Source organism: Panthera tigris, chromosome A3, assembly GCF_018350195.1.
Source record: "Panthera tigris isolate Pti1 chromosome A3, P.tigris_Pti1_mat1.1, whole genome shotgun sequence".
In the NCBI taxonomy this organism is placed as follows: domain Eukaryota; kingdom Metazoa; phylum Chordata; class Mammalia; order Carnivora; family Felidae; genus Panthera; species Panthera tigris.
This window is the reverse complement of record NC_056662.1, coordinates 20,723,766-20,746,935: the sequence shown is the minus strand read 5'-3', so window position 1 is coordinate 20,746,935 and position 23,170 is coordinate 20,723,766. Positions and strand designations below refer to the sequence as shown.

General features: G+C 47.2%; 1 protein-coding gene across 5 annotated transcripts in view; it reads left to right on the top strand.

Annotated features, from left to right (window-relative positions):
• The window catches only part of DHX35 (DEAH-box helicase 35), a 65,926-nt gene that overhangs the window by 25,609 nt on the left and 17,147 nt on the right, over positions 1–23,170 (top strand). For 4 of the 5 annotated variants that reach the window (XM_042980406.1, XM_042980403.1, XM_042980407.1 and 1 more), the window contains 8 exons: positions 1,529–1,588; positions 7,920–8,032; positions 9,218–9,314; positions 10,182–10,340; positions 12,240–12,450; positions 16,720–16,844; positions 19,574–19,628; positions 23,060–23,155. In XM_042980406.1, the coding sequence (XP_042836340.1) occupies positions 1,529–1,588; positions 7,920–8,032; positions 9,218–9,314; positions 10,182–10,340; positions 12,240–12,450; positions 16,720–16,844; positions 19,574–19,628; positions 23,060–23,155 (916 nt within the window). The remainder of the gene's footprint in view (positions 1–1,528; positions 1,589–7,919; positions 8,033–9,217; positions 9,315–10,181; positions 10,341–12,239; positions 12,451–16,719; positions 16,845–19,573; positions 19,629–23,059; positions 23,156–23,170) is intronic. The other variant, XM_042980408.1, reaches the window with a different exon arrangement.

Sequence of the window (23,170 nt, the reverse complement as noted above, 5' to 3'; positions counted from 1 at the left end):
AGTGAGCACCTTTGTAATGAAATCTGTTGCATTTGTTTCTTTTCTTTTTTTAACTTTTTACTGTAGAAGGTTTCAGGTATACCACGGAGTAAAGAGAGGGGCTTAATGACCCCTCTGTGGCCATCGTCCGGATTCACCTATTACAACTCATGGCCAGTCTTGTTTCAGTTTTACCTCGCCTCCCTTCCCCGTACTTTCCGATTGTTTTCTTTGGACGCAGTCCTAATCGCAGGAGTCTAGAGAGAGGTAGGTGGTAGAACAGGGTGATTAAAAGCATGGACTCCGGGTCAGACCGCCTGGGTTCAAATTCTGACTCTGCTGGGTTTACGTATCTCTCAAATGGGGATAGTAGACGTCTACATCTGTGCTAGTACACTTTCGCATACGGCCGCTAGCCACCCGTGGCTAGTCGGATTTCAATTAGTGAAAATAGAATTAAAAATTTAAACGCAGTTCCTCTGTCACATCGACTAAATTTCAAGAGCTCTATAAGCATGCGTGGCCAGGGGCTACTGCACTGGACGGAACCTCTCTGTCACTGGAGAGAGCTCTCTGGGACAGAGCTGCTCTGTATCATAATTTATTGTGAGGCTCAAGTAAGATCGTGTACAATTCGTAGGACGGTACCCGGCACAGAGTCACAAATAGACTGTGAGGTCCCACCTTTGTGCAAATTAGAAAAAGATGCCCACACTAAGAGTCTGTCCACAGTTAGGTGAGGGGAGGGTGGTCTGGACTTCAGATGCCCCTAGCCGCCTCAGCCAGGCATCTTTGTGCAGCACATAGGCCACACGGCTGTACGCAGGGACCCTGGAATAGCGCGTGACTTAGTTTACGTTAGTTCTGTTAGTTGCCATTGTTCCTGTTATTTTTGTTATTTTATTCTTCGGCCAGAGATTTATACTTCTGATACTTATGAGGGATTATCCCACCTGCTTGTATCCTCTTGGGAAGAGTATAACAAGAGGCTCATGTCACTGCATCTTTGCCATTCCTGAGTAATTAGCCTTAAATAGATTTTTGCCAGTGTGATAGATGAAAGAAATGTCATTGTTACTGTATAGTTTTGCTACAGTTTATATGATCGTTGCTTCTCTGCCTGTTGACCATTTCTTTCTCTGAATACCTTAAGATCTTTTGTCCATATTTCTGTCTTGGTGTTAATGTTTATTGTTTGTTTGCTTTTAATGAATTTTTTTATGCTTTAACTGTGTATACTGTCTGGCTATCCAGAGACCCAAGTATCAGGAAAAAATGGTTTTACCTTTGGTAAATTCAAATTCAGTTCTTAAAGCTCCTTTATGCTTTGTATAGACATTTGTTTTAGCTTTTTATTTTGGAAAATTTTACTACTTACACAGTTAGCATAGTATATTGAGCCACCTTTTTACCTGTCACTCTAATACCAACTTATAACTGTAAGCTCTCCCCAGGCCCCCCAAAAATAGACGCACTGAATTATTCTGAAGTAAATTTCAGGGACTAGATATTGCACTGTATCATTGTTTCTTAATGCCTTCTTTTTTAGATTCAGAGAAAGCGAGGGGATCTTCGATTGATTGTGGCTTCAGCCACTCTGGATGCAGAGGTACAAGCATTTCCCCCACCCCCCGCTGTCCCCTGTAAGCACTGGGATTGTTGGACGTGTCCATGGGAAGTTACCTGTAACGAGAGCTGATCTCTGGCGGAATGGCCTACCTTCCCTGTGGGGCCATCCGATGTCCTAGATTCCGTTTGATCAGAGGATACTCCTTTTTAGCTTGTGGGTGGAAATTAGCCTGTAATCAAGTGAGTTCATAATTACCTACTTGTCTTGTTTCTCTACATACTGTGTTTCTCTTCACGCAGGCAGTTTCTTTGTTACTATTCTCGGTATGAGGTTATATTTCTTGGATTTATTTATGACTGTGGCATTTATGTTTAGATTTTTTTTGCATGTGCAGTTGAAGTTTTCCCTGTATGTATAATAATTTCCATGTTATTACTTTGATAGCTCAGCTTACGTTATTTTTCTCTCTTACCAAGTAATATTTTAGTTCTAACAGCAGTTCAACTTAGATAATTTTGATCACTTCCTGTATGTAAATATATAAATAAATATAAGTATAAATATATACTAATAAAGTAAGTATAAACATATACTAATATACTGTGCTAAGCACAGTGCTGGCTACGGGTGATCGATACCCTCCCTGAACTTCTTGGGAAGCTGACACATAAATAGATGTTTACAGATCAGTATGTCAAGGTGCTGAGACGGCTAAAGCGAGGGCTGCTTAAGTCTAGCTGGCTGGAGGACGTCCAGAAGCTTTCACAGAAGTCAGACATCCCATTTGGGTTCAAAAGATGCGCAGAAGTCTGCCAGAATGGCAGGGGTGGGGAAGGGCATTCTAAGCAAGCATAGAACCACGGGGGCATGATGCCATGTGTCCAAGGGGCTGTGAGGCAAGTGGAGGTGGGAGTCTTCCCTTGCCTCCAGGGCCTGTGGGGTACGATCTGCCCCCAGTCCCCTCTCTTGTCACCTCTTTGACTTCCTCTCCGTCCACAGTCTCTCCTATGCACCTCACACCCGGCCTCATCTCCCTGTTCCCCAGAAAAACCCAAGTATGCTTTTACTCTGGCGGGACCCTCTCTCTAGACCGTGCTCCCACACGTTCTCGTGGCTCCCTCACTTCATCCCGGGTTTGACCGTGTATTAGTCTCTCTGAGAGGCCTTTTCTCACTCCCCTGACTGAAACCGCGCCTTGCTGCTCTCCATTATCGTACTCTGCTCAGTTCTTCTGTTTAGCATTTGTTAGTACCCAGCATTGTATGCATAGCCAATTGTTCGTTTGTTGTGTGTCTCCCGTCAGTAAAATAAAAGTTCCGCGAAGATTGGGACTTGGAATGTCTTAGTATTTTATCCCTTTCACCTGAAACAGTGTCTGGCACAGAGTAGATGCTTATAGGTTTAGGGAATTTTGACAGAATGGGAAGCCCTGGGAATTAAAATGGAGAGGTTGGGAGGGGTCAGATGATGGAAGGTCTTATAGGCCAAGCAGAGGAGGAAGGATCCACCCCATACCTGATTGGGAGCCCTGGGATAGTGTGAGGAGGGGCAGTGCCTTGATCAACTTTAAGTTCTAGAAAGATCACCCTGGGTGCCCTGTAGAAGAGGCAGGAGTAGATGTGGAGAGAGATACCAGTCAGCAGGCCAGTTCTTTCATCCAGCTGAGATGTGAAAAGGGCCTGGCCCCTGGCTCCTGGCCTCCCTGTGGCTTCAGGGATTCAGAGAAACTTGGAGAGAGAAAAAACTCAGTGTGTCTAAGAGGGGTGTCTGCGTGTGTAGCCTGGCTGATTTCTCGGACCTTGTCAAGGCCGTCTCTTGTCTTTAGTTGGCTCTTGATAACTTTTGGGTCAAAGCTCTTTGTTGCCCTCTTGAATTACTTCTCACCCCATAGCCTATGGCATCTGCCGGCACACCGGTTAGAGGGCTCTGCCCCACCTCACCTCCCGTCATTGCCTCCGTGCCCACGTTGCACAGAGCATCTGCTTCTGTTTGACCTCTTACCTTCGTCTCCCCTTCTCTTTTAAAAATGATTGCCAACAGTTTTTATTGTGTTTGAAAATGATGACGTCCCAGTGTTTTCTTAGAATTGTTGTGGAAATTTCTTGCTTCCAGTATCCTTTCCTTGTCTTTTGGTGTGGCCCAGAGACTTAAAAAAAACGGCTTCTTTCCATTCTGCCTATAGTAGTTGATATAGGTGGACTTTCTGGAAGTAGGTTTTTTAAGTGGGAGAGTGGAGTGTAGGAAGCTTGGCACGGCCTGGGGGTGCTTTATGATGCAAGGCATGCTGGGCCTTTGCTCCTTCACCCACCCTTGCTCAGCTTCTCCTCTGTGAGGGGGAGGAGCCTGTGTGTGCGTGAGCAGGGATCTCGCGGGCAGGAGTCAGTCCTATGTGACTGAGGGCGTCGGAGGGTGGGAGTGGGTGCGCGTGGGGCGTGGGGTGGGAGTCCCTACGTGAGAGGAAGAGGGTGAGAGAAATCAGTGTACTGGAGTGAGGGAGTGGGGAGAGTGAGGGTCGAGGTGGCAGGATGTGGCTACAGCAGCGTTTGCCCTGGAGGCCCAGGTGTGCCAGACCCTCTCCCCTGGCTTCTCAGCTCCTGGCTCTGTGGGCGACGGACTAATTCCAGGCCCCCCTGTCTGGAGGGGTAGATGCCATCTGCTCTGGTTTCAGGGCCTGGGGACACCTAGCCTGGCAGCGAAGACACCGGTGACCGCGGCCTGGTGGGGGCAGAGGCAGGCGGAGTACGATTGGGCCCATCGGATCGTGGCCTTGATTCGGTTAGCTGCTTTGTTAATGGAAGCTTAATTGTGCGAGCAATTCTAGAACATGACCAGGTATAATTAGGAAGTATTAATTGACCATTGTATCACAGGCTATTGTTTTTCTTTTATGTGCTTCCATCCACATGGCAGGAAATCTGGTTGCTGACAATGCCGAGGTTTTTTGTCACTGGTCCAGCTGCTTGCAGAAGACTGATTTGTCTTTCCAGATTCCTAGAGAAGGAACTGAGGGTCAGCTGGGGTCAGGTACCCCCTCGGGACCAATCTGCATTGACCAAGGGCTGTGGGCCTGTGGTGTAGACATGGCCGCTGGGAGCCCACTTCTGTGGGTCAGGTCTGGGCAGCTGTCGGGGAGGGCAAAGTGGTGAGCTGGGAAGACAGCCCAGCAGATGTCCTCATCGTTTACACTCTGTTCCAGAGACCGTCCTCTTTTTGTCATTTGATGTTCCGGGCCGTGTGTCTGTGTTGGTCCGAGCCCACCTCTTTGAGACCTGACTCACACGCTCCTTTTCCTGGTGCGTTGAACTCCTTCCTCACCTCGCTCTCGCCGCTCCTTCATTCGGCCTCACGCTGTATTTATTTGGTCTCTAGCCTGTAACTCTATGTAGTATGTGTTTTATGTTTCCAGATGAAGATGAAAGGTAATTATCCTGAGGCTAAAAATCTTGTGCCTCCTCAGTAACACTGAGTTTCATTTCCTGAAAGAGCAAGTCCCTGTCCGTTCTCTTCGGCACCACATGTTCGGAATGAGGTGTAGCCATCCTCCTTGTTCTGCTTGGCTTTTCGGTAACATTCGGTTCTGTTCACCAGGCCCCCCCCCCTTTTTTTTTCTAATGTTTATTGATTTATTTTGAGAGAGAGCACGAGCAGGGGAGAGGCCGAGAGAGTGGGAGAGAGAGAATCCCAAACAGGCACCTCACTGTCCGCGTAGAGCCATCGGCTCAGAGCCCGACGCGGGGCTTGAACTCCCAAACCGTGAGACCTTGACCCGAGCCGAAGTCAGGAGTCAGCCGCTTGACCCACTGAGCCACCCAGGCGCCCCCACCAAGCCCTTCTTAAAATCTTCCTTCTCAGTCTGCTACTTCTGGATCCCCGCCGTCTCCCCTCTGTCCTGCCTCCCTGCGGCTTCCCCTCAGACTCCTTTGCTGGCTGCCGTTCCTCCTCAGGGCTGCCCGCCTCCGCGGCCTCTGGTTCAGCCGACACTTTGTGCTTGTGGCCGTCTCGACCGCGTTCCTGTGTTCCCGCTGAGTTGTTCGCAGCTGGCTGGTCACCGGCCACCTGAACTCACAGCCCCGTGACTGTTGCCTTTTCTGTGGTACTCTCTCATCGTAGTTGTTCGGTCGCAAGACTTGCATTGCTTCAGGGAGTGTTATCCCTGACCAAGAAGTAATTCTGTCCTCTCCACTCCCTGGCTGCCGGGCCCCGTCAGTCTTACCTCTGGCATATGCTTCGCTTTCACCCGGCCCCTGCCCAGCGTACGCCTCATTCTCTCCTCTGAGCTCTTCCGATAGCTTCCTGAGTTAGTCGGCCGGCCTCCAACCTCTTCCTGCCCCTGCCCGCCTTCACAATGGCCACCGGAGCCAGGCATCCAGAAGGCAGGTCTGACGACGTCACGCCTGTCCTCACCGCTCTCGCCTTGTGCGTCAGGTGAAGTGCCCGTGCGGCATGACGTTTGGCCCTTTCAGAGCGGTAACACGATCGCTTACTGATGATACATACTTTAGGCCAGACCTGTGGACTATAGTCACGTACACGTACAAGTCACGACTACAGTCACGTACGCTTTATGTGGCCTGTGTGGCGGCCTTGCAGGGGAGATAGCAGTTTGTCTCTTTTGTAGACAAGAGGACTAGTTCCGAACAGGGCTGGCCTGCCCTAGACCTTGGGCCCTCTCCTCTGTCGGGGGCCCCTTTATGTCTTAGTCTGCACTCTGCTCTCATCCTGGGGGCGGGGGGGGGGGGCGGTGTCTGATCTCCTTCCCAGCCAGTGATCGTCTTCCTCATCCGTTCAGGCTCAGCCAGGGGTGCTGCTGCCTCTCTGAAGCCTTCCCTGAAAGCCACTCAGCCTTGACCTTTCGTTCTCTCCCAGTCACTGGCAGCTTTGTTCTGGTCACGTAGTCACTCTGCCTCGCTTTGTGTTGTGACTGGTTCTCTGCGCGCCCGTCCCCTGGAGTATTCAGTCTTTCTAGTGTGGAGGAGCCGTCCCTGCTCGGTTGTTTGGGCGTCGCTTGCAGCCTGCCTGTGCTACATGCACGTCATCGGACACAGGAGGGCTGAAGTCCCTTGAAGGGAATTTATCCAAAAGGGAAGTGAAGAATGGTGCCCTGTGGTTCTTCATAGCAAAACATGGTCCTTTGCTGGCATGAGGCACTTGTATGTCTGTGCCGACTCTTCTCAGACACAACTTTGAGGTCAGCGTATAGCATCCCATTTTCTGTAGTTCAATCCGGTCGACTGTAGAAGAAGTATTCCTCCACGTGCACTCACTCGGTACTCGATGCCGTCCTCCGTGCGCCCCCGGCTCCCGGGCACCAGGAGCGGGCCGCGGCATGGTTGGCAAAGATAGGCGGGGAAGTAAAGGAGGCAGGACTTGTGATCACGTAGGCAGACCTCCCAGGATAATAGAAAGGGATGCCCAGCCAGGCCTCGGGGGGACTGGGATATCACCGGCGGGACTCAGATGACACACTCCACCCAGCAGGGTTTCCGTGTTCCTCTGCCGTCGGCACAGCCACTTCCTGTCTGGCACTCGCTCCCCTGCCAGCTTCTCTGTGTATCTTGGGTCATGTTCTCCGAGAGGGGATCTTCAGTGGTGCCTCCCTGCTGCATCTTTGGCCAGAGCTCTCGGGCCAGGCCTCCCTATAGACTGCCAGTCTGGTGGTCAAGTGCTCCCAAGGAGGACATAGCCGCCTTTCCCAGAGAAACTGCCAGGAGCTACTTCTGTCCGCTGGGTGCTGTGGGAGGGCTCAGGTGTGTAGCGCGTGACCTCCCCCATACGCAGTGTTGTGCCCGCTCCCACAGGGCATGGAAAGACGGAGGAGACACCGTCCCTGCTTAAAGTCTGAGAAGGTTATCGTAAATAGGTATCCGTAACCATGGTCAGGACCGTACCTGGTGTTCATGGAAGTGTAAGTTTCCTCTATTAATTGATAACCTGTGTGATCACATATGTGCTTTCCAGATCGGCCCGACTTAATCTGTGTTTAATTTGCATCACACCTTTTGACCCAGTTTTCTGTTAAATAAAATACAGAGGATGAAAATAAGATAAGTAATATCACAGCTACATGTTGACCCAGATCCATTAGTGAATAGTTTTGCAATCTTCATTATTTTTTATCAAACCTTAGTAGAGTCAGTCCGTCATTGAAATGTCATTCCTCAAAATTGCAGTAATAAAAACACAATTTTTAGTAGTTATTTTATAACCCATAGGCCATGTAATATATATCCAGTCTCTTCTACCCAGCCCCTGCTCTTCCAGTTTTATATTATTTTCTTTCTTTCTGTGAGTTACTGTGAATCATTTTTTTTTTTAGAGAAATTAAGTTTTGTTTTGTTTTGTTTTGTTTTCTGTTTTGTTGTTTTAATAGAAATTCCGGGATTTCTTTAATCAAAATGAGACCAGTGACCCAACGAGGGATACGTGCGTGATCCTTACAGTAGAAGGGCGAACATTTCCAGTGGACATCTTTTATCTACAAAGGTTGGATGACCCTTGCCTTTTTAATGATGGTCGTCAGCAGACCTGGCCTGTGTTGTGGAACGAGAAGCAATTGCATCCGCTCCCAGCCCCAAGGGCAGTATGCCAGGCTGGGGAGAGGGGCATGTTTCGTGTCTCCTGTCACTGGCAGGATGTTCTGGAGCCCTGTCGGTGTCGCTGCTCAATGCGTTTGAACTCTTGACACCGGTGGGCAGATTCCCGGGCGTCTGTGGTCACGGTCTCAGTGGGAGAGAGCCAAGGGGTAACGAGATTACAGGGAGGAGGCCTGGTGGTCTTCAGAACGGGGGTTTCCCAGGCTGCCTGTCTGCGAGAGCAGCAGTAATGGTTTGAATCATTTGTTTCTTCGCTCTCTTCATCTTTGCAAGAAGGCCTGGTTGACATGGTTGGGAGGAGCCCCCTTGGGTAGGAAGGGTGCATCCTAACTCCTACACCTAGTCACCGCACAGACGAACACCAGGAGCCCGGCGCGGTGGTTGATAAGGCCAGAGCTGGGAGTCTGACTTCTGAGTTGTTCTCGCTGGACAGCGCATCCATTAGCTTCGAGTACCCCACTCAGACTTGCTGCCAGTGATCAGGAGGGAAGATAGAAAGAGTGTGTTTAGCACTGGAACCATAGCCCTCAGTTTTCACTGACCAGCCATCTGTGCATGCTAAAGATAGCACATTTATTTGCATGAGTTTTTATTTCTTTGCAGGTAAAGCTAAGAATCATGGTATCCATGTAATTATGGGTTACTTTTTTTTTTAATGTTTATTTTGAGAGAGTGAGAGCATGCGCGTGTGTGTGTGTGTGTGTGTGTGTGTGTGTGTGTGTGGAGAGAGAGAGGGAGGGAGGGAGAATCCCAAGCAGGCACCACACTGTCAGCACAGAGCCGACACAGGGCTGGATTTTAGGAACCGTGAGATCATGACCTGAGCTGAAATAATGAGAGTTGGACGCTTTACCTGACGAGCCACCCAGGCGCCCCTATGGATTACTTTTGAATGCTGCCTTAAAAAAAAAAAAGGGAAAAAAGTGAATGACTATTTTATTTATTCACATACTGTTCACCTGCCAGGCAGGCCCAAACTAACTTTCATGAGGTTTTGCTGCTGGATTATTAGGCTAATTAATCTATAATTGATGAGCGTGTCCTAGTGATGAATTTATCTCCTACGTCTTTTCAGTCCTGTTCCAGATTATATCAAATCAACTGTAGAGACTGTGATGAAAATTCACCAGACAGAGGGAGATGGAGACATACTAGCATTTCTTACTGGCCAGGTAATTCCACTGGAATTTTCTCTGATAAACAGACATGTTAAGGCAACACCAAAATTAACACAGGGGCGTGTTCCTTTACTTAACTATTCATTTCAGATTTTATTGTATCTTGTGATTAATTAATTGCATATAAAATTGTTTGGATTGATGTCATTCATCTACCGACTGGATTGTCAGGGAATCATTAGCTCCCGCCTGTTCTATCTGCAGAGGGTTCAGTGTATTTTAAATTTATTAGTTGGTTCCAAAGTAAACGAGGCAGTCAGCGGGCTGTTGTGCTAACCGTGGTGAAATGCTGTGTTAGGGACCCTTTGTGCATGTGCGTTGGCTGCTGTATGCCTCTTTCCCGGCGACACCACCCCTCCTGGGGTGGTGAGCGGGCACATCCCTGGAAAATCACCTGAACAAGCCCACTGCTCACTCAGGGTTGGAGCACTGTTCAGAACCACCCTCCAGCCGTAGTCTTTTCCACTGTCGAACACTTTCCACAGGACGGTAGTCCTTTCTGGGGAAAGCTTGTAGTGATTTTATGTGTCACAGCTTGTCCACATGTAGGACGTGCTTTGTTTACCACAGTACGTGAAAGCCGAGTAAAATAGTCATTGTTTTTGTTGATTGGGAGCTCTTGTATTCACTGCAGATAGTATAGATGTCAGTAATGAATCTGACAGTTGCAAATTTTCACCCCATAGGCACCACTGTTCAGTAGCATTTGATTAAAAACCGCCCCAGAGCAGAGTGTGCTCGCCCTGGGAATCATGAATCCCACCACAGTTAAAATTCCGGTCCTGAATTAATATTTTCTTTCAAAAATGACGTGCTTCAAACTGATCTCGGGTTCTTTGGTTCCTGGTTCGATGTTTTTAGGAAGAGGTGGAAACGGTCGTGTCTATGCTAATCGAGCAGGCTCGGGCGCTAGGGCGAACTGGGATGAAGAGACACCTCCGGGTCCTGCCCATGTACGCAGGACTGCCTTCCTTTGAGCAAATGAAAGTGTTTGAAAGGGTGTCACGCAGCGTCAGAAAGGTGAGACTAACCCGCTGACCAGGGCCTTGGCAGCCATCTGTGATGGCTGGGAAGGTTTTTTGTTTGTTTGTTTGCTTGTTTTTTAATGGAAGTGAAACTTGGTAAGACTTTTAGGTCCAGGTTTCTGTGCAGTAGAGCTAAACGCACACAATAAATCACAATGAATACGGTGTTCAGAAATCTCTAAAGCTGCCCCACAGAAGGATCACTGTGACAGCAATGATCAGAACAAGTGACTCCTCTCTGCCTCTTTTCTGTCTGCTTAATATTGTTCCCTATGGCACGATACTGGCTTGCTTGACGTGAGTGTCTTAGTGAATCGTGTAGATGAGTTACTACAAATGGTTTCTAAACCGTTTGTTTTAGGCATCAGCAGTTAGCCTATGGAGCCAAGTTTAGATCAGTTCATTCAAAGTGTGGTTTTAAAAATATTTAGCCTGGAAATTGGGGTGGGGAAGGGTGTGGTGAGAAACATGAGTTGGAAGGAATGAGCAGGTGGCCAGCCTGTGTCCCGCTCGTTGTCCCCTGGGCCTGGCTCAGCTTTCCTTCCCAGAGGACGAGGAAGGCCCAGACCTGGCCTGAAGCTGGCTTGTTGTAGCTGTTTATCAGCAAGCGGATGGTAGAGAACACGGTGGGTGAGGGCTGGTCTGAGGATCCACTCCCGATTCTGACCACTTGGGAGAAGTTGCCCAGCCTCCTGGTCGTTGGGGTGGAGCACCTCAAGCCTGCGAGCCCGGGGACTGTGGCCAACCAGTCAGGAGACCTGGACTCTGTGCCTGAGCTACTCGGAGCCTGGATGGGTTTCTCAACCTCAAGGCCCAGTTTTCTCAGCTGCGAAGCATAAATAACAACAAGTTTGGGTAGGTGGGTCTCTAGTATAAACTACTAAGTGTGTATTTTTACAAAACGATAGATGGAGAAGTGCCTTTGAAAGGTTCTGAGTGCTGTTATGCATGCTCCTTGCTGCTTCACATCTTCCAGGGGCAGTGCCTGGTGCACTTAGAATAAAATGCCAGCCCTCCTGGTGGCCCAGAGACTGTATGCGATCTGGTCCCGGCTGTCCTCCAGCCTCCTCTTGTACTTCCCCTGGATTCTAGCCTCCCTGGCTGTTTCTGCTCCGAACTGTTTCTTCTGCCCGCATCTCCAGCAGGTTGGCTGGTTCTCGTTACTCAGGCCTCAGCCCAAAATCTTCTAGAGAGACTTTCCTTGGCCATCCACAGTAGCGTACCACGTTATTATTATTTAACACATAATGAGCACTGCACCCAGTAATGCTGTGTTATTACTCTGTTGCGTTTTCTTCGTAGTATTTGTCACTCTCTGAGGTTGTCTGCTTGTTCATGCTCACGGCTTCTTCACCCAGACTCTCCCACGAGGATGCAGACTCTGGGAGAACAGGGGCCCTGACTTTCTTGTTCCTCGTACATCCCTAGCGCCTTGAGCAGTACCTGCAAGAGCACAGACAGATTCTCAGAAATGGTTCGAATGTGAGCAAATAAATGAATAAGGATGTACAAGGTGGTCATTTCCTTCAGTGATGCAAAAGGCAAAAACTAACATTCGTTGAGTCTTTATTATGGGCCGAGCACCAGGCTGTAAGTACTTTATGTATATAGTTCGCACTTGATCCCCTCCACAGCCCAGGAGGGGTGGATATTACATAGGTGAGGGACTGTGCAGGAGGGCAAGTAACTTGTCCAAAGTCACACCTTAGGCAGATTTCAAGCCCAGGGCACACTGACCCTAAAACTCCTGTCCTTTCCAGTCTATTAAACTGCCTCGTACAGATTCTACACTGTTGGAAATATCTTCAGTAAATCTTGTAGGATTTTGAGTAGTTTCTTAACAGTGAAAAGATCTAAGCAGCTCTTTTTTCCTCTTCTTCCTGTGGGGACCCAGGTGATCGTAGCCACCAATGTGGCTGAAACCTCCATTACAATCAGCGGGATTGTGTATGTGATCGACTGTGGCTTCGTGAAACTCCGAGCCTACAATCCCAGGACAGCCATTGAGTGCTTGGTGGTGGTCCCAGTGTCCCAGGCATCAGCCAACCAGCGCGCAGGACGTGGCGGCCGCAGCCGTTCGGGAAAATGTTACCGCCTTTATACAGGTTAGTGTGGCTTTCCTTAAGGGTTTTTGACTTTCTCATAGTGAAGCCTGAGCACTGGAGAAGATCACGCGTTTTCCCTAATGGGCAGAACTTCGCATAAAATCCAGACCCCCCTCACAAGGCCCTCTGCCCTCGGCCCCTGCTGCTTTCTTGACTCTAAACTTAGCACATTTTTGCTACTGCTCCCATCGGCCAGAGCGAGCCCATGAGTCAGCAGTTATTTGCCGTCCCCGTTCCACCCTCACGTCTGGGTGTAGGCCTGCCTGTGGCCGTGTGACCTTGCAGCCTGGGCCTCATGTCTCGGGTCCTGTCTTTCTTACCTTTTCCCTCAGCTTAATGTGCTGCTTTCTTGTTCCGGCATCCCTGATTCCTGTGAGGCCTCACACTGGGTTCCATCTTTACCTCTGGTTCAGAGCGTCTTTGCAGAGCAAACATGGCAAGCTCTGTCCTGAGACCACTGATGGAACGGGTAGTTGTTCCACTCCAGTCACCAGGCTAGACTCTGAGGGAGCAAAATAAAATTAGGATAAAGACTGTCGCAGTCCTCACGGAACTTTCTCTCCAGCTTGAAGACAGCCTTGCCTTCGGCGGTGATATCTCTACAGCTGCTTTCTCTCTCTGTGCTGCCTTTTTGTGGGCGATGGCACCAAGGTTTCTCCCAGTTGTCCAGACCTAATTTTCACACCATTTTTAATTCTCTCCTGTGTCCAGTATCCATCTGCACTCATTTCCCAGATCAGGGCTTTTGTCATTTGTCTCTTCTTTCCTTGGTAACCATCCCCCTTGTTCAGTCCTTGATGTTATGCTTTCTTGTAGCGAATGTTGACGGGGGACCTGCTGTATGCCAGTCATCGTGCCAGGGTTTGGAGATCCAGGCCTAGGCGAGGTGTGGGCTGCGGGCACGTGGCGGACAGCCAGGGGGTAGAGGCAGCCCCTGACACAGATTGGCACGTCACGGTGTGATAGGGCTGCCGTAACGGGATGAGCCTTGGAAGCAGAGAACAGGGAGTTATCCCGCTGGGGAGGGCTTCACGACTGAGTATTTGCACCTGATCTCACTGGCTGCCCAGTGGTTATCCAGGTGAAGGGATAAGCACCAGGCAGAGGGAATGGAAGGTGCAGGTACTTGGTGTGGAGGAAGCGAGTAAGGAGTGTTCATGGGACGTGGGGAGGCGGAGCCTGAAGCCAGAGTGGAGGGGTCTTCCACCACTGAAGGCACGAAGGAAAGGTTGGAGAGGAGAGCACTGAGCCTGAAAGGATCTGGAAAGTTAGGAGAAGAGAAAGTTCCAAGATACTTGAAAATAAATGTATTGAGGTGGAATTCACATTACATAAAATTAAGCATTTTAAATCGAACGGTTCAGTGGGATTTATTACATTTATAGTGTGCCCCACTGACTCTGTCTGATGTCCGAATATGTCCATCGCTCCATACCCATCAAGCACTTTCTTCTCATTCCTCCCTGCCCGCTGGCAACCACCAGTCTGTTCTGTCTCAGTGGATTTTTCTGTGCGGGATATTTCCTATAAATGGGATCATACGATATTGACCTTTTGTGTCTGGCTTCTTTCAGTTTAGCATAATGAATGCTAAATGTTTTCTGGGTTCATCTCTGTTGTATTCATACTTCATTCTTTTTTTTTAAATTTTTATTTATTTTTGAGGGAGAGAGAGAGGGGGGGAGAGAGAGCGCATGCGCATAAGTGGGAGAGGGGCAGAGAGAGAGGGAGACAAAGAATCCGAAGCAGGCTCCAGGCTCTGAGCTGACAACTCAATGTGGGGCTTGAACTTACAAACCGTGAGATCATGACCTGAGCTGAAGTTGGACCCTTAACTGACTGAGCCACCCAGGCGCCCCAGCACTTCCTTCTTTTTTGATGGCTGAATAATATTCCATTGGATGGATATACCACAGTTTGTTTATCCATTCATCAGTTGATTATTTCGGCCTTTTGGCTTTTGTGAATAGTTGCTGCTATGAAAATGTGTGTTTTGAGAACCTGTTTTTAATTCTTTTGGACATAAACCTGGGAGTGGAATTGTGGGGTCATATGATAATTCCATGTTGAACTTTTTGAGGAACTCTTGTTATTTTTAAAGAAGAAATGGCCCGCATTATCTCGTGCTCCAAAGAAGTGAAATCGTAGAATGCGGACTGAAGATAGGCAGGTAGATTTGGTTGAAAGGTCACTGACTTCCTTAGCAGGAACAGTTTCAGTGGAGTGGGGTTGGGTAGGGTTCACCCGACAGAAATGGGGTGCGTTAGCATCCATCCTCTAGGCTTTTTTGGCTAACCGGCTTCCAGATGCGCTTTCACAGAATGTAGTCCTGAGCAGAGTGCTCTCTGCTCAGACCCTTCACTGTTTCCCAGAGCCCTCCAGAACTTGCCCTCACTTATGTTCTGCCACGACCCACGTACCCTGCTCTGCCCCGCATCCGAGCTGAACCGTGCTCTTCCCGAACATACCTTCTGTCTGTCCACGCCCATTTCTCATACTTTTGATACCTTTCCTTGGGTTGTTTCCTCTGCCCGGCAGATCCCCCTTATCCTTCAGATCCTTTCTCAAATGGCAGCTTCCTCATGAAGTGACCTCAGATGCTTCCTCTAATGACTGTGCTTCCTCCTTCCCTGAGCCTCCATTTTCCTTCAGGAGGACCATTCACTGGGACCCAGCCTTGGAGTTTACTGTTTCCGGTCTCGGTGCCAGCCCTTTCATATCACTGAAGTGTCTCACAGCTGCTCCCGCAGCTCCTGGCCCAGGGCCTTGTGTAGTGGAGTCCTCAGTGGAATTTAATTGAGTGTCCTTGAACTCTTGGGAAGCACTGCTTCCTGAGAGCAGTATCTCAGCAGGGTTGTCTCGTATCTGATAACTTTGCTGTCCCTTGGCCAGCAGTGTGCTTGGAAAATGTGGTTATCCTACCAAAAGCTGTCCCCAAATACTCTTGAAACCCAGAGGGAGGATCCCATTTGGAACTTCCTGTTGTCGCCTGTTATTCTGAACCTTCCAGCTAGACCTGTGCATTTGGCAATCTGCATCCATCAGTCCTCAGAATATTGGTTGTTTCTGAAAACATTTTTGAAGTTCTTCAGGGATAGTGCTGTTTCTTCATGATACCTTTTGTTGTTGTTTACTTTCCTTAGTTAACCAAAGCCTTATGATCTGCATGGGGCTTGGGTGAACCTTGTGTTAAAGAGGGTGTGCGTAGTTAAAATGTTGACTGATTAGAGGGATTTGTGGGTGGAGCATGCTGTGTATAATCCAGAAGCTTACTGAATACATACAGAAGTGATTTAATCCCTTCCTCCCTCTTTTTCCTCCACCCTGTTTGTCAGGCTTTTATTAAAAGGCCTCCCAAAGCCTCTTCCTACCCCTCTCCTGTGGCCTCCCATCTTGGCATCACCTTGTGGTGCTTTTTCCTGTCGGTCACCTTTTGTCACTGACGGGGCATGTCAGCATTCCTTGATCTGTTTGGGGCAGCATCAGATTCTGAGTGTGACGCATACCTGGCCCGTTGGTTTTAAAAGATAGATTTGGACGATTTTTGCCCTTTGTAAGATTTGGTCATTTTCTCTATTGTGGTTACCGTTTTGGTGATTTGCGTTGAGATTGTTCTTGGCTGATATGTACAGTTCTTGCTTTCTAGACTTGCTGCAGCCCAGGCAGAGGGTAATGGTGCCTGGGCACCAGTAGGGATTCAGCAAGTACTTGTTGCTTTGATTAATGTTTTACTGGCAAAAAGCACATTAAAAAAGGCTCTAAAAGTAAAAGGACAGACTTTTATAAAGATACTCTCTCTCTCTCAAAAATAAAAAAGAGGGAGGGGGTCTCCTGGGTGGCTCAGTCGGTTAAGCGTCCGACTTTGGCTCAGGTCATGATCTCACGGTTTGTGAGTTTGAGCCCCGCATCAGACTCTGCTGTCAGCACAGAGCCTGCTTTGGATCCTCTGTCCCTCTCTCTCCCTCTGCCCCTCCCCACTCGTGTTCACACATTCTCTCTCTCTCTCTCTCTCTCTCTTTCTCCCTCTTCCCCTTTCTCTCTCTTTCAATAAAAGGCATATTGTTTGTTTATAAAGGTATAAACAGCTAAGGTATTTTTATATAGAGTGGTCTTTTCTAAATACGAAACAACTTTGTTTTGTGACATCCTATGCATCCGATCCTAGAATCTTAAAGCCTCTTGTCAGAGACGAAAACCTGTGCCTTGGGCGTAACGATTGCATTTGACTGTGGCATTTGACCCCAAACAGTTCTGATTTCCTATCCTCAGAGGAAGCCTTTGACAAGCTGCCTCAATGCACTGTCCCTGAGATGCAGCGTAGCAATTTGGCACCTGTCATCCTACAGCTGAAAGCACTAGGGATCGACAACGTCCTCAGGTTCCACTTCATGTCGGTAAGTCCTGCTCTCTGTCTGCATGCCCACTGGTGAATGTCAGGACGTCAGATAGAGCAGAGCACGTCACTTTTCTTTTTTATTTCCACTTAGCTCATGCGTCGTGTGTCACTTTGCACCAGGCCCTTGCAGGGTATGGGGGAGTGGAGGCAGACGGCAGACGCAACGTCCTGTACTTGTCTGCTGTGGGGGGAGACAAGTAACTGATTGCAGTGCGTGGGCCTGGTGCTCTGAGAGACCAAGGAAGGCCCCCGCCCTGGTTAGTCGTGTGTGAAGTGAGACCTGAAAGGCAAGAAGGATCTCAGCACGTGGGAGGGACGGGAGAGCCAGGACAGCCAGCGTGTGTGGGCCTACGTGAGGGAGCTTGACAGCTGGGGGAGAGCTGCAGGGACGTCCTTGTGGCCGATCTCATTCCGGATTATTTCGAGACAGGTTTCCAGGAGTGAAATTATTGGGTCCAACGGCCATAGCCATTTTGTACATCCTTGACATGTGGCCAGATTGCTTTTATGCCTGAAGTCCGGTATTGCACGATGCCCACTCGTGGTGCCTTCATCATGCCGTTTTGTTTTCTTGTAGAGCCTTGCTGATTGCATTGGTGGCAGGGAGGGAGGAAGGAAAAATAGCTGTACCTTAATATTTGATTTCTTAAAAGACAGTTAAAAAAAATTTATTGTCCACTTTATATTTCTTCCGAATCGTTAAGCCGTTTCTCTGTTAGAATTAGTGTCTGTGGTGATTTTTAGGAGTCCTTTAATAAAGACATTAACCTTTGTCTGTAGTATTTCTTGGAAATGGTTTTTCCAGTTATTTGTATTTTACTCTTTTTTTAATTTGTTTTTTAAATGTGCAGACATTATAAATATTTCCACAGTCAAGTCTTTCTGTCTTTGTCTCTACGATTTGTTTTGTTGTTCCTTTGCTTATGACACACTTCCTCGTATCTAGGTCAGTTAATAAACATTCAGTCATGTTTTCTTCCTGAATTTTTATGATTTGAAGACTTGAATTTTAACTCTGTTCTGCCCCGACTGCATTGTTGTGTGACAAGCCTGGGTTCCCGGATGATAAAGTCCCTGATGGCATATACATGTCATGATGAACTAGGTGAATGAAGGAATAGAAAACGTCAGCCTGTGTCCCAAAGAAAACAATTGTGTGTTCACCATAAATATGGAAAAAACGCACGCTTTGATTACTGGTGTGTGCAAGAAGTTATAAAGAAAAGATAACAGTACATGCAAATTAGAAGCTTAAGAGGAACCTCACATCTAGGATGAAAGGAATATGTATTAAGGCAGAAATGACGTATTAGCACTTGAGAAAGTGCAAAGAGTTTTCAGGCGTCCTTTGGAACTTGTGAGCTACCTGCTGGGGAAGGAGCCGAAGGAAAGGAGGCAGCAGAGTGCGTGGACAGTGGAAGCTTACCCATGTGGGAGACAGATATGTGCGGACTGAAAGAGTTGTAAGGCACCGCTTTACGTTAGTTAAATGATCCCATGAAGCCAAATGGTAAAATCCAAAGCTGGCACGGTTTGGGACGGCAGTTATATACTCCCGTTTGAGTCCCTGAGGGCTCTCCGACATTATCTAAGGAGCCTTAGAAATGCCTGGTATTTCTTCTCAGGGAACTTTCTGCTGAAAAAATAATTCAGAAGAAGAAAAAACACTTCGGTGTATGATCATGTTTATGGTATCATTGTGTATCAAATTTTTAAGTAGAATAATGAAAATCATAAATTTGTGGACAGTTGAAGAATGAGGAAAATACGTATAAATTCATCTTTGTTGATTTCTCTCTGGTTATTTTCTCCTGAAACTGTGTTGTTCTTTTTTTTTTTTTTTTTTTTTTTTTTTTTAACAATTGAAATCACAGGGTACATGTAACTTTGTATATTTAGCAGTGTTAATTATGTAGCAAAGAACTGGAAACCAGTCAGTTGCGCAGGACTAAGACAATTGCTTACTTTACAGAGTATGACCTTGTCGGAATATTATGCAGCCATCCAAATAATCAGGGTGAAGTTTCTATGGGTGAAAAAACACAATGAAAACAGAAAATCATACAATGAGAAAAACAAACTAAAATTATACATAAGCAGTCCTTCCAGCTATCTTAAAACATAGTGTTCACACATACGGTCCCAAATCAGATGAGGCCAGAGAGAAATACTAGGTGTGTGTAGTTAGGTGAAAATACGAGGGATGTGATTCGGATTCAGAGAATCAGACTGAAGGTCACAATAGCAGCTTTGCTTAACTTCAGATTGCCTCGCATTCTCTGTTGTTTTCAGCAATTCAGATCCCGCCTCTGTCATTTGCCCTCTGTAGTCAAGGCCTGGAGCCGGGCTCTGGGTGGTCCAGGGTTGGCCACCGGGGCTGCTGGAATGGAAGGTGGAGACCATGAAGTAAAAAAATCAGAAATGTCCGATGGGAGTGGAGAAAAACAGGGAGGTTGTTCAAGATAGGGAGCCATCGCTCCTGATGGAGGGGAGCGTGGGGAGCGCTTCAAGGGGCAATGTTTAATCAAGCTGAGGTTGAAGACCGATTAGCACTAAGGATGCTGAGGAGAGAAAGGACACCTCAGGGGGCGCTGACATGAATAGAGGCCCGGAGGCCGGGAAGTATGGGGCACGTAAGAGGGAAGAGCGGCTTTGAGCAGGAAATAGTCACATTTTGTGTCTGGTACCCGAAAAAATTAACTTAGGAGGATTTTTATGTTTTTACAGCCCCCTCCAGCACAGTCGATGGTTCAAGCATTGGAGTTACTCTATGCTTTGGGAGGTATGCCTGTCTCATCCATGTTCTCTAATCTGTTTACTAATAGATGGTATTAGGTAGGTTGTATTCACACTAGGGCTCTTAGTGTCTTTAGGAGTGGGATTGGTTCTCCCCACATATACAATCCTTTTAATAACGCTTAAGCTTTATTGAAATAAAAAAGGTGGGATCATAATTAATAGATGAAGTCCACTTATGACAATGAATACCTAAAGCATGTCAGTACATCAGAAGTTATTAATAACCATCATTGGAGCCACACTCCTGAAAGACATCTAGAAGATTGCCTACCAGTATTTCAGGTGTTACCTCTCCAGACCTTTTTCTCAGTCCCTGCACTGCATCCTGAAATCTCAGGCTCACTATTGTCTCCCTCTTCCCCCATCATTCCATTCTTGGAGTTCCCTGTGGAGAATTGGGTTGATGACCAGCCTGTGGAATTCTTTGGGGGCAAGGAAACACCATGTTATCGAGGAACCTCTATTCTCTCGTTTAAAAATGTAGTGTTGGAGGGGCGCCTGGGTGGCTCAGTTGGTTAAGCGTCCGACTTCGGCTCAGGTCACGATCTCGCGGTATGTGAGTTCGAGCCCCGCGTCGGGTTCTGTGCTGACTGCTCAGAGCCTGGAGCCTGTTTCAGATTCTGTGTCTCCCTCTCTCTCTGACCCTCCCCCGTTCATGCTCTGTCTCTCTCTGTCTCAGAAATGAATAAATGTTAAAAAAATAAATAAATAAAATAAAAAAAAAAAATGTAGTGTTGGAGCCTGAATGGCTCAGTTGGTTAAGCTCTTCGTCTCGGCTCAGGTCTTGATCTCTGGGTCACGAGTTCAAGCCCCATGTTGGGCTCTGCGCTGGATGGGAAGCCTACTTTAAAAAAATTAATGAAAAATAAATAAATAAAAATGTAGTGTTTATCTTAAGATAGAGAAAACTGTAGCCTGAATTCATCTGTTCAGGAAGTACCTACCTTTTCTATGAATGTTGCCCCAAGTGAGCATGATGTCTGGTATGGTAGTGAGTTTCAGTAGAGGTTTTGTCCTTTGAGATTGTTTTGTTTTTAACATCTTTATTGAAGTATAATTTACATACTGTGGAACTTACCCATTTAAAATGTCCAGTTCTGTGGTTTGAGTATATTCACAGGGTTGTGCAGCCATCACCCCACGTTTAGAACATTTGGAACAGTTTTATCACCTAAGAAAGAAACCCCGTACCCACTCGTGCTCACTCCCACTCCCTGTCCCCTCCTCCTCGCAACTGTCCTAGGCAACTGCTAATCGAATCTCTGTCTCTGTAGATTTGCCTGTTCTGGACATTTCACAGAAGTGGAGTCACATATATGTGGTCTTTTGCGATTGGCTTCTTTCATTCAGCACGATGTTTTCACGGTTCATGTATGTTGTAGTGTGTGTTGATAATTCATTCCCTTTTATGGCTGAATAACATAGCATCGTGTGGGTTGGATATACCAGATAGTATCCTTATCCACTGAGCAATTGATTTTTGTACAAATACAAAATTTTTGTATTTTTGGCTAATACAAATAATGCTGCTCTAAACCTTTGTGTGCTAGTTTTTGGTGGACATTCCTACCAGCCGTGTATGAAGATTCCACTTGCTTCACATAATAACATTCGAGCAAGTTGCCAACACCTGTTATCTGTGTTTTGTGTTATAGTCATCCTCATGGATATGAAGTGGTATCTTGTGGTTTTGATTTGCATTTCCCTAGTGACTAATGACGTTAAGCACTTTTTCCTGTGCTTATTGGCCATTCGTAGAACTTTGGAGAAATGTCCATTCAAATCCTTTGCCCATTTTCCCTTGGGTTATTGTCTTTTTATTATTGAGTTGGAGGAGTTCTTTATGTATTCTGGGTATACGTTTCTTATCAGATCTGTGATTTGTAAATACTTCTCCCACTCAGTGGGTTGGCTTTTCACTTTTCTTGATGGTACCATTGGTAATACAAAAGCTTTAAGTTTTCACGCAGTTCAGTATACGTATTTCTAATTCTGTTGCTTGTGCTTTTGGTGTGTTAACCTAAGAAACCATTGCCGACCCATGGGCATGGATATCTCTTAGGTTTTCTTTGAAAGGTTTTTATAGTTTCTAGCTCTTACATTTAGTACATCTGTGACCCCCCCCCCCTTTTTTTTAATGTTTATTTTTTTGAGAGAGATAGCTCAAGCTGGGGAGGGGCAGAGAGAGGGGAGGACAGAGGATCTGAAGTCAGCTCCGTGCTGACAGCAGAGAGCCCGATGCGGGGCTCGAATTCACCAACTGTGAGATCGTGACCTGAGCAGAAGTTGGACCCTCAACTGACTGAGCCACCGCGGTGACCCTGTGATTTTACGGGTTAATTTTTTTGTATGGGGTCCATCTGTATTCATTACCTTTATGATACTTCTCTGGGAAGGAATAGCCAATGACTGATTTAAAAGATCGTCAGTGATTTAAAAGGCCTTTGGGTGGGTCTTCCTCGCGTCAGCCCAGGGAGAGTGTGAGCTGGTTTCCATCCCTTGTTCTCAGGCGTGTAGTAGGAACCCGAGAGTCGGCTTTCCTGGGATAGTCTGTAACGAGTATGAGGGAACACTGACTACATAGTTTTTCATCTGGCTTGATTTTCCTCCAGTCCAACAGAATGGAAGTTAAAATTATTTTCTCTTTCTTCACCTCCCTGAATAAGCTGGAGAAGGCAGGGGGAACCACCTGACTTAATTAACAGTCACCGGCCGAATTACCACCTTTCAAGAGATGATTACATGGGAACAGAAGAGAAATTGCCTTTTCTGTCTTACTCTGAGCTCTGCAGCTCACACTCTCTCTGGGCCGGCACACCTTGGGAACAGTCTAAACGGTAGTAAAATAATAAATAGTCACCGTCTCAGGAATCCAGTCCCTGTATATTGGCTAGTGGTGAAGAGACAAGGAGGGATGTGGGGAACTGGGACCCGCCCAATTCAGTAGACTGCCCAGGAGGCAGTTGGATAAACACTTCTGGCGCTGGCATCCAAGAGAGATGTGGGCAAGTGTTCGGCTTCAGAGTCGCTGGCCTTGTACTTGCTCTCTTACCGCGGGAGGAACAGACGGTGCAGGATGCCATTCTGGGACATCTGCACTTGAAAAGAGCAGGCTCTGGGGTGGGTGATGGGAGCGGGAAGGAGGGGAGGCTGCAGGGCCCTTTCCCTGTAATTCAGTCCTTGAATAGAAGCTGTTACAAGTCTCCGTTTTTCAAAATTGGGTCTTCAGGAGCCCAGAGGGGATCTTTTCTTCTTTTACTGTAACAGCCGTCCGGTGTCAGTGGAGTTTGGTAGCATGATTCATCTTTTGGGTATCTTTTTTAGCACATATCGCCTTTTATTCTCTCGATAACTACATCTTCCAACACAATGGTACGTGCCTTCTGATTTTCCTTGTTGTTGTTCTTCTGGCAGGTCTGGACAAAGACTGTCGCCTCACTGAACCGCTTGGCATGAGAATAGCAGAGTTTCCTTTGAATCCCATGTTTGCAAAAATGCTGCTTGAATCAGGTAGGTGGAGACGGA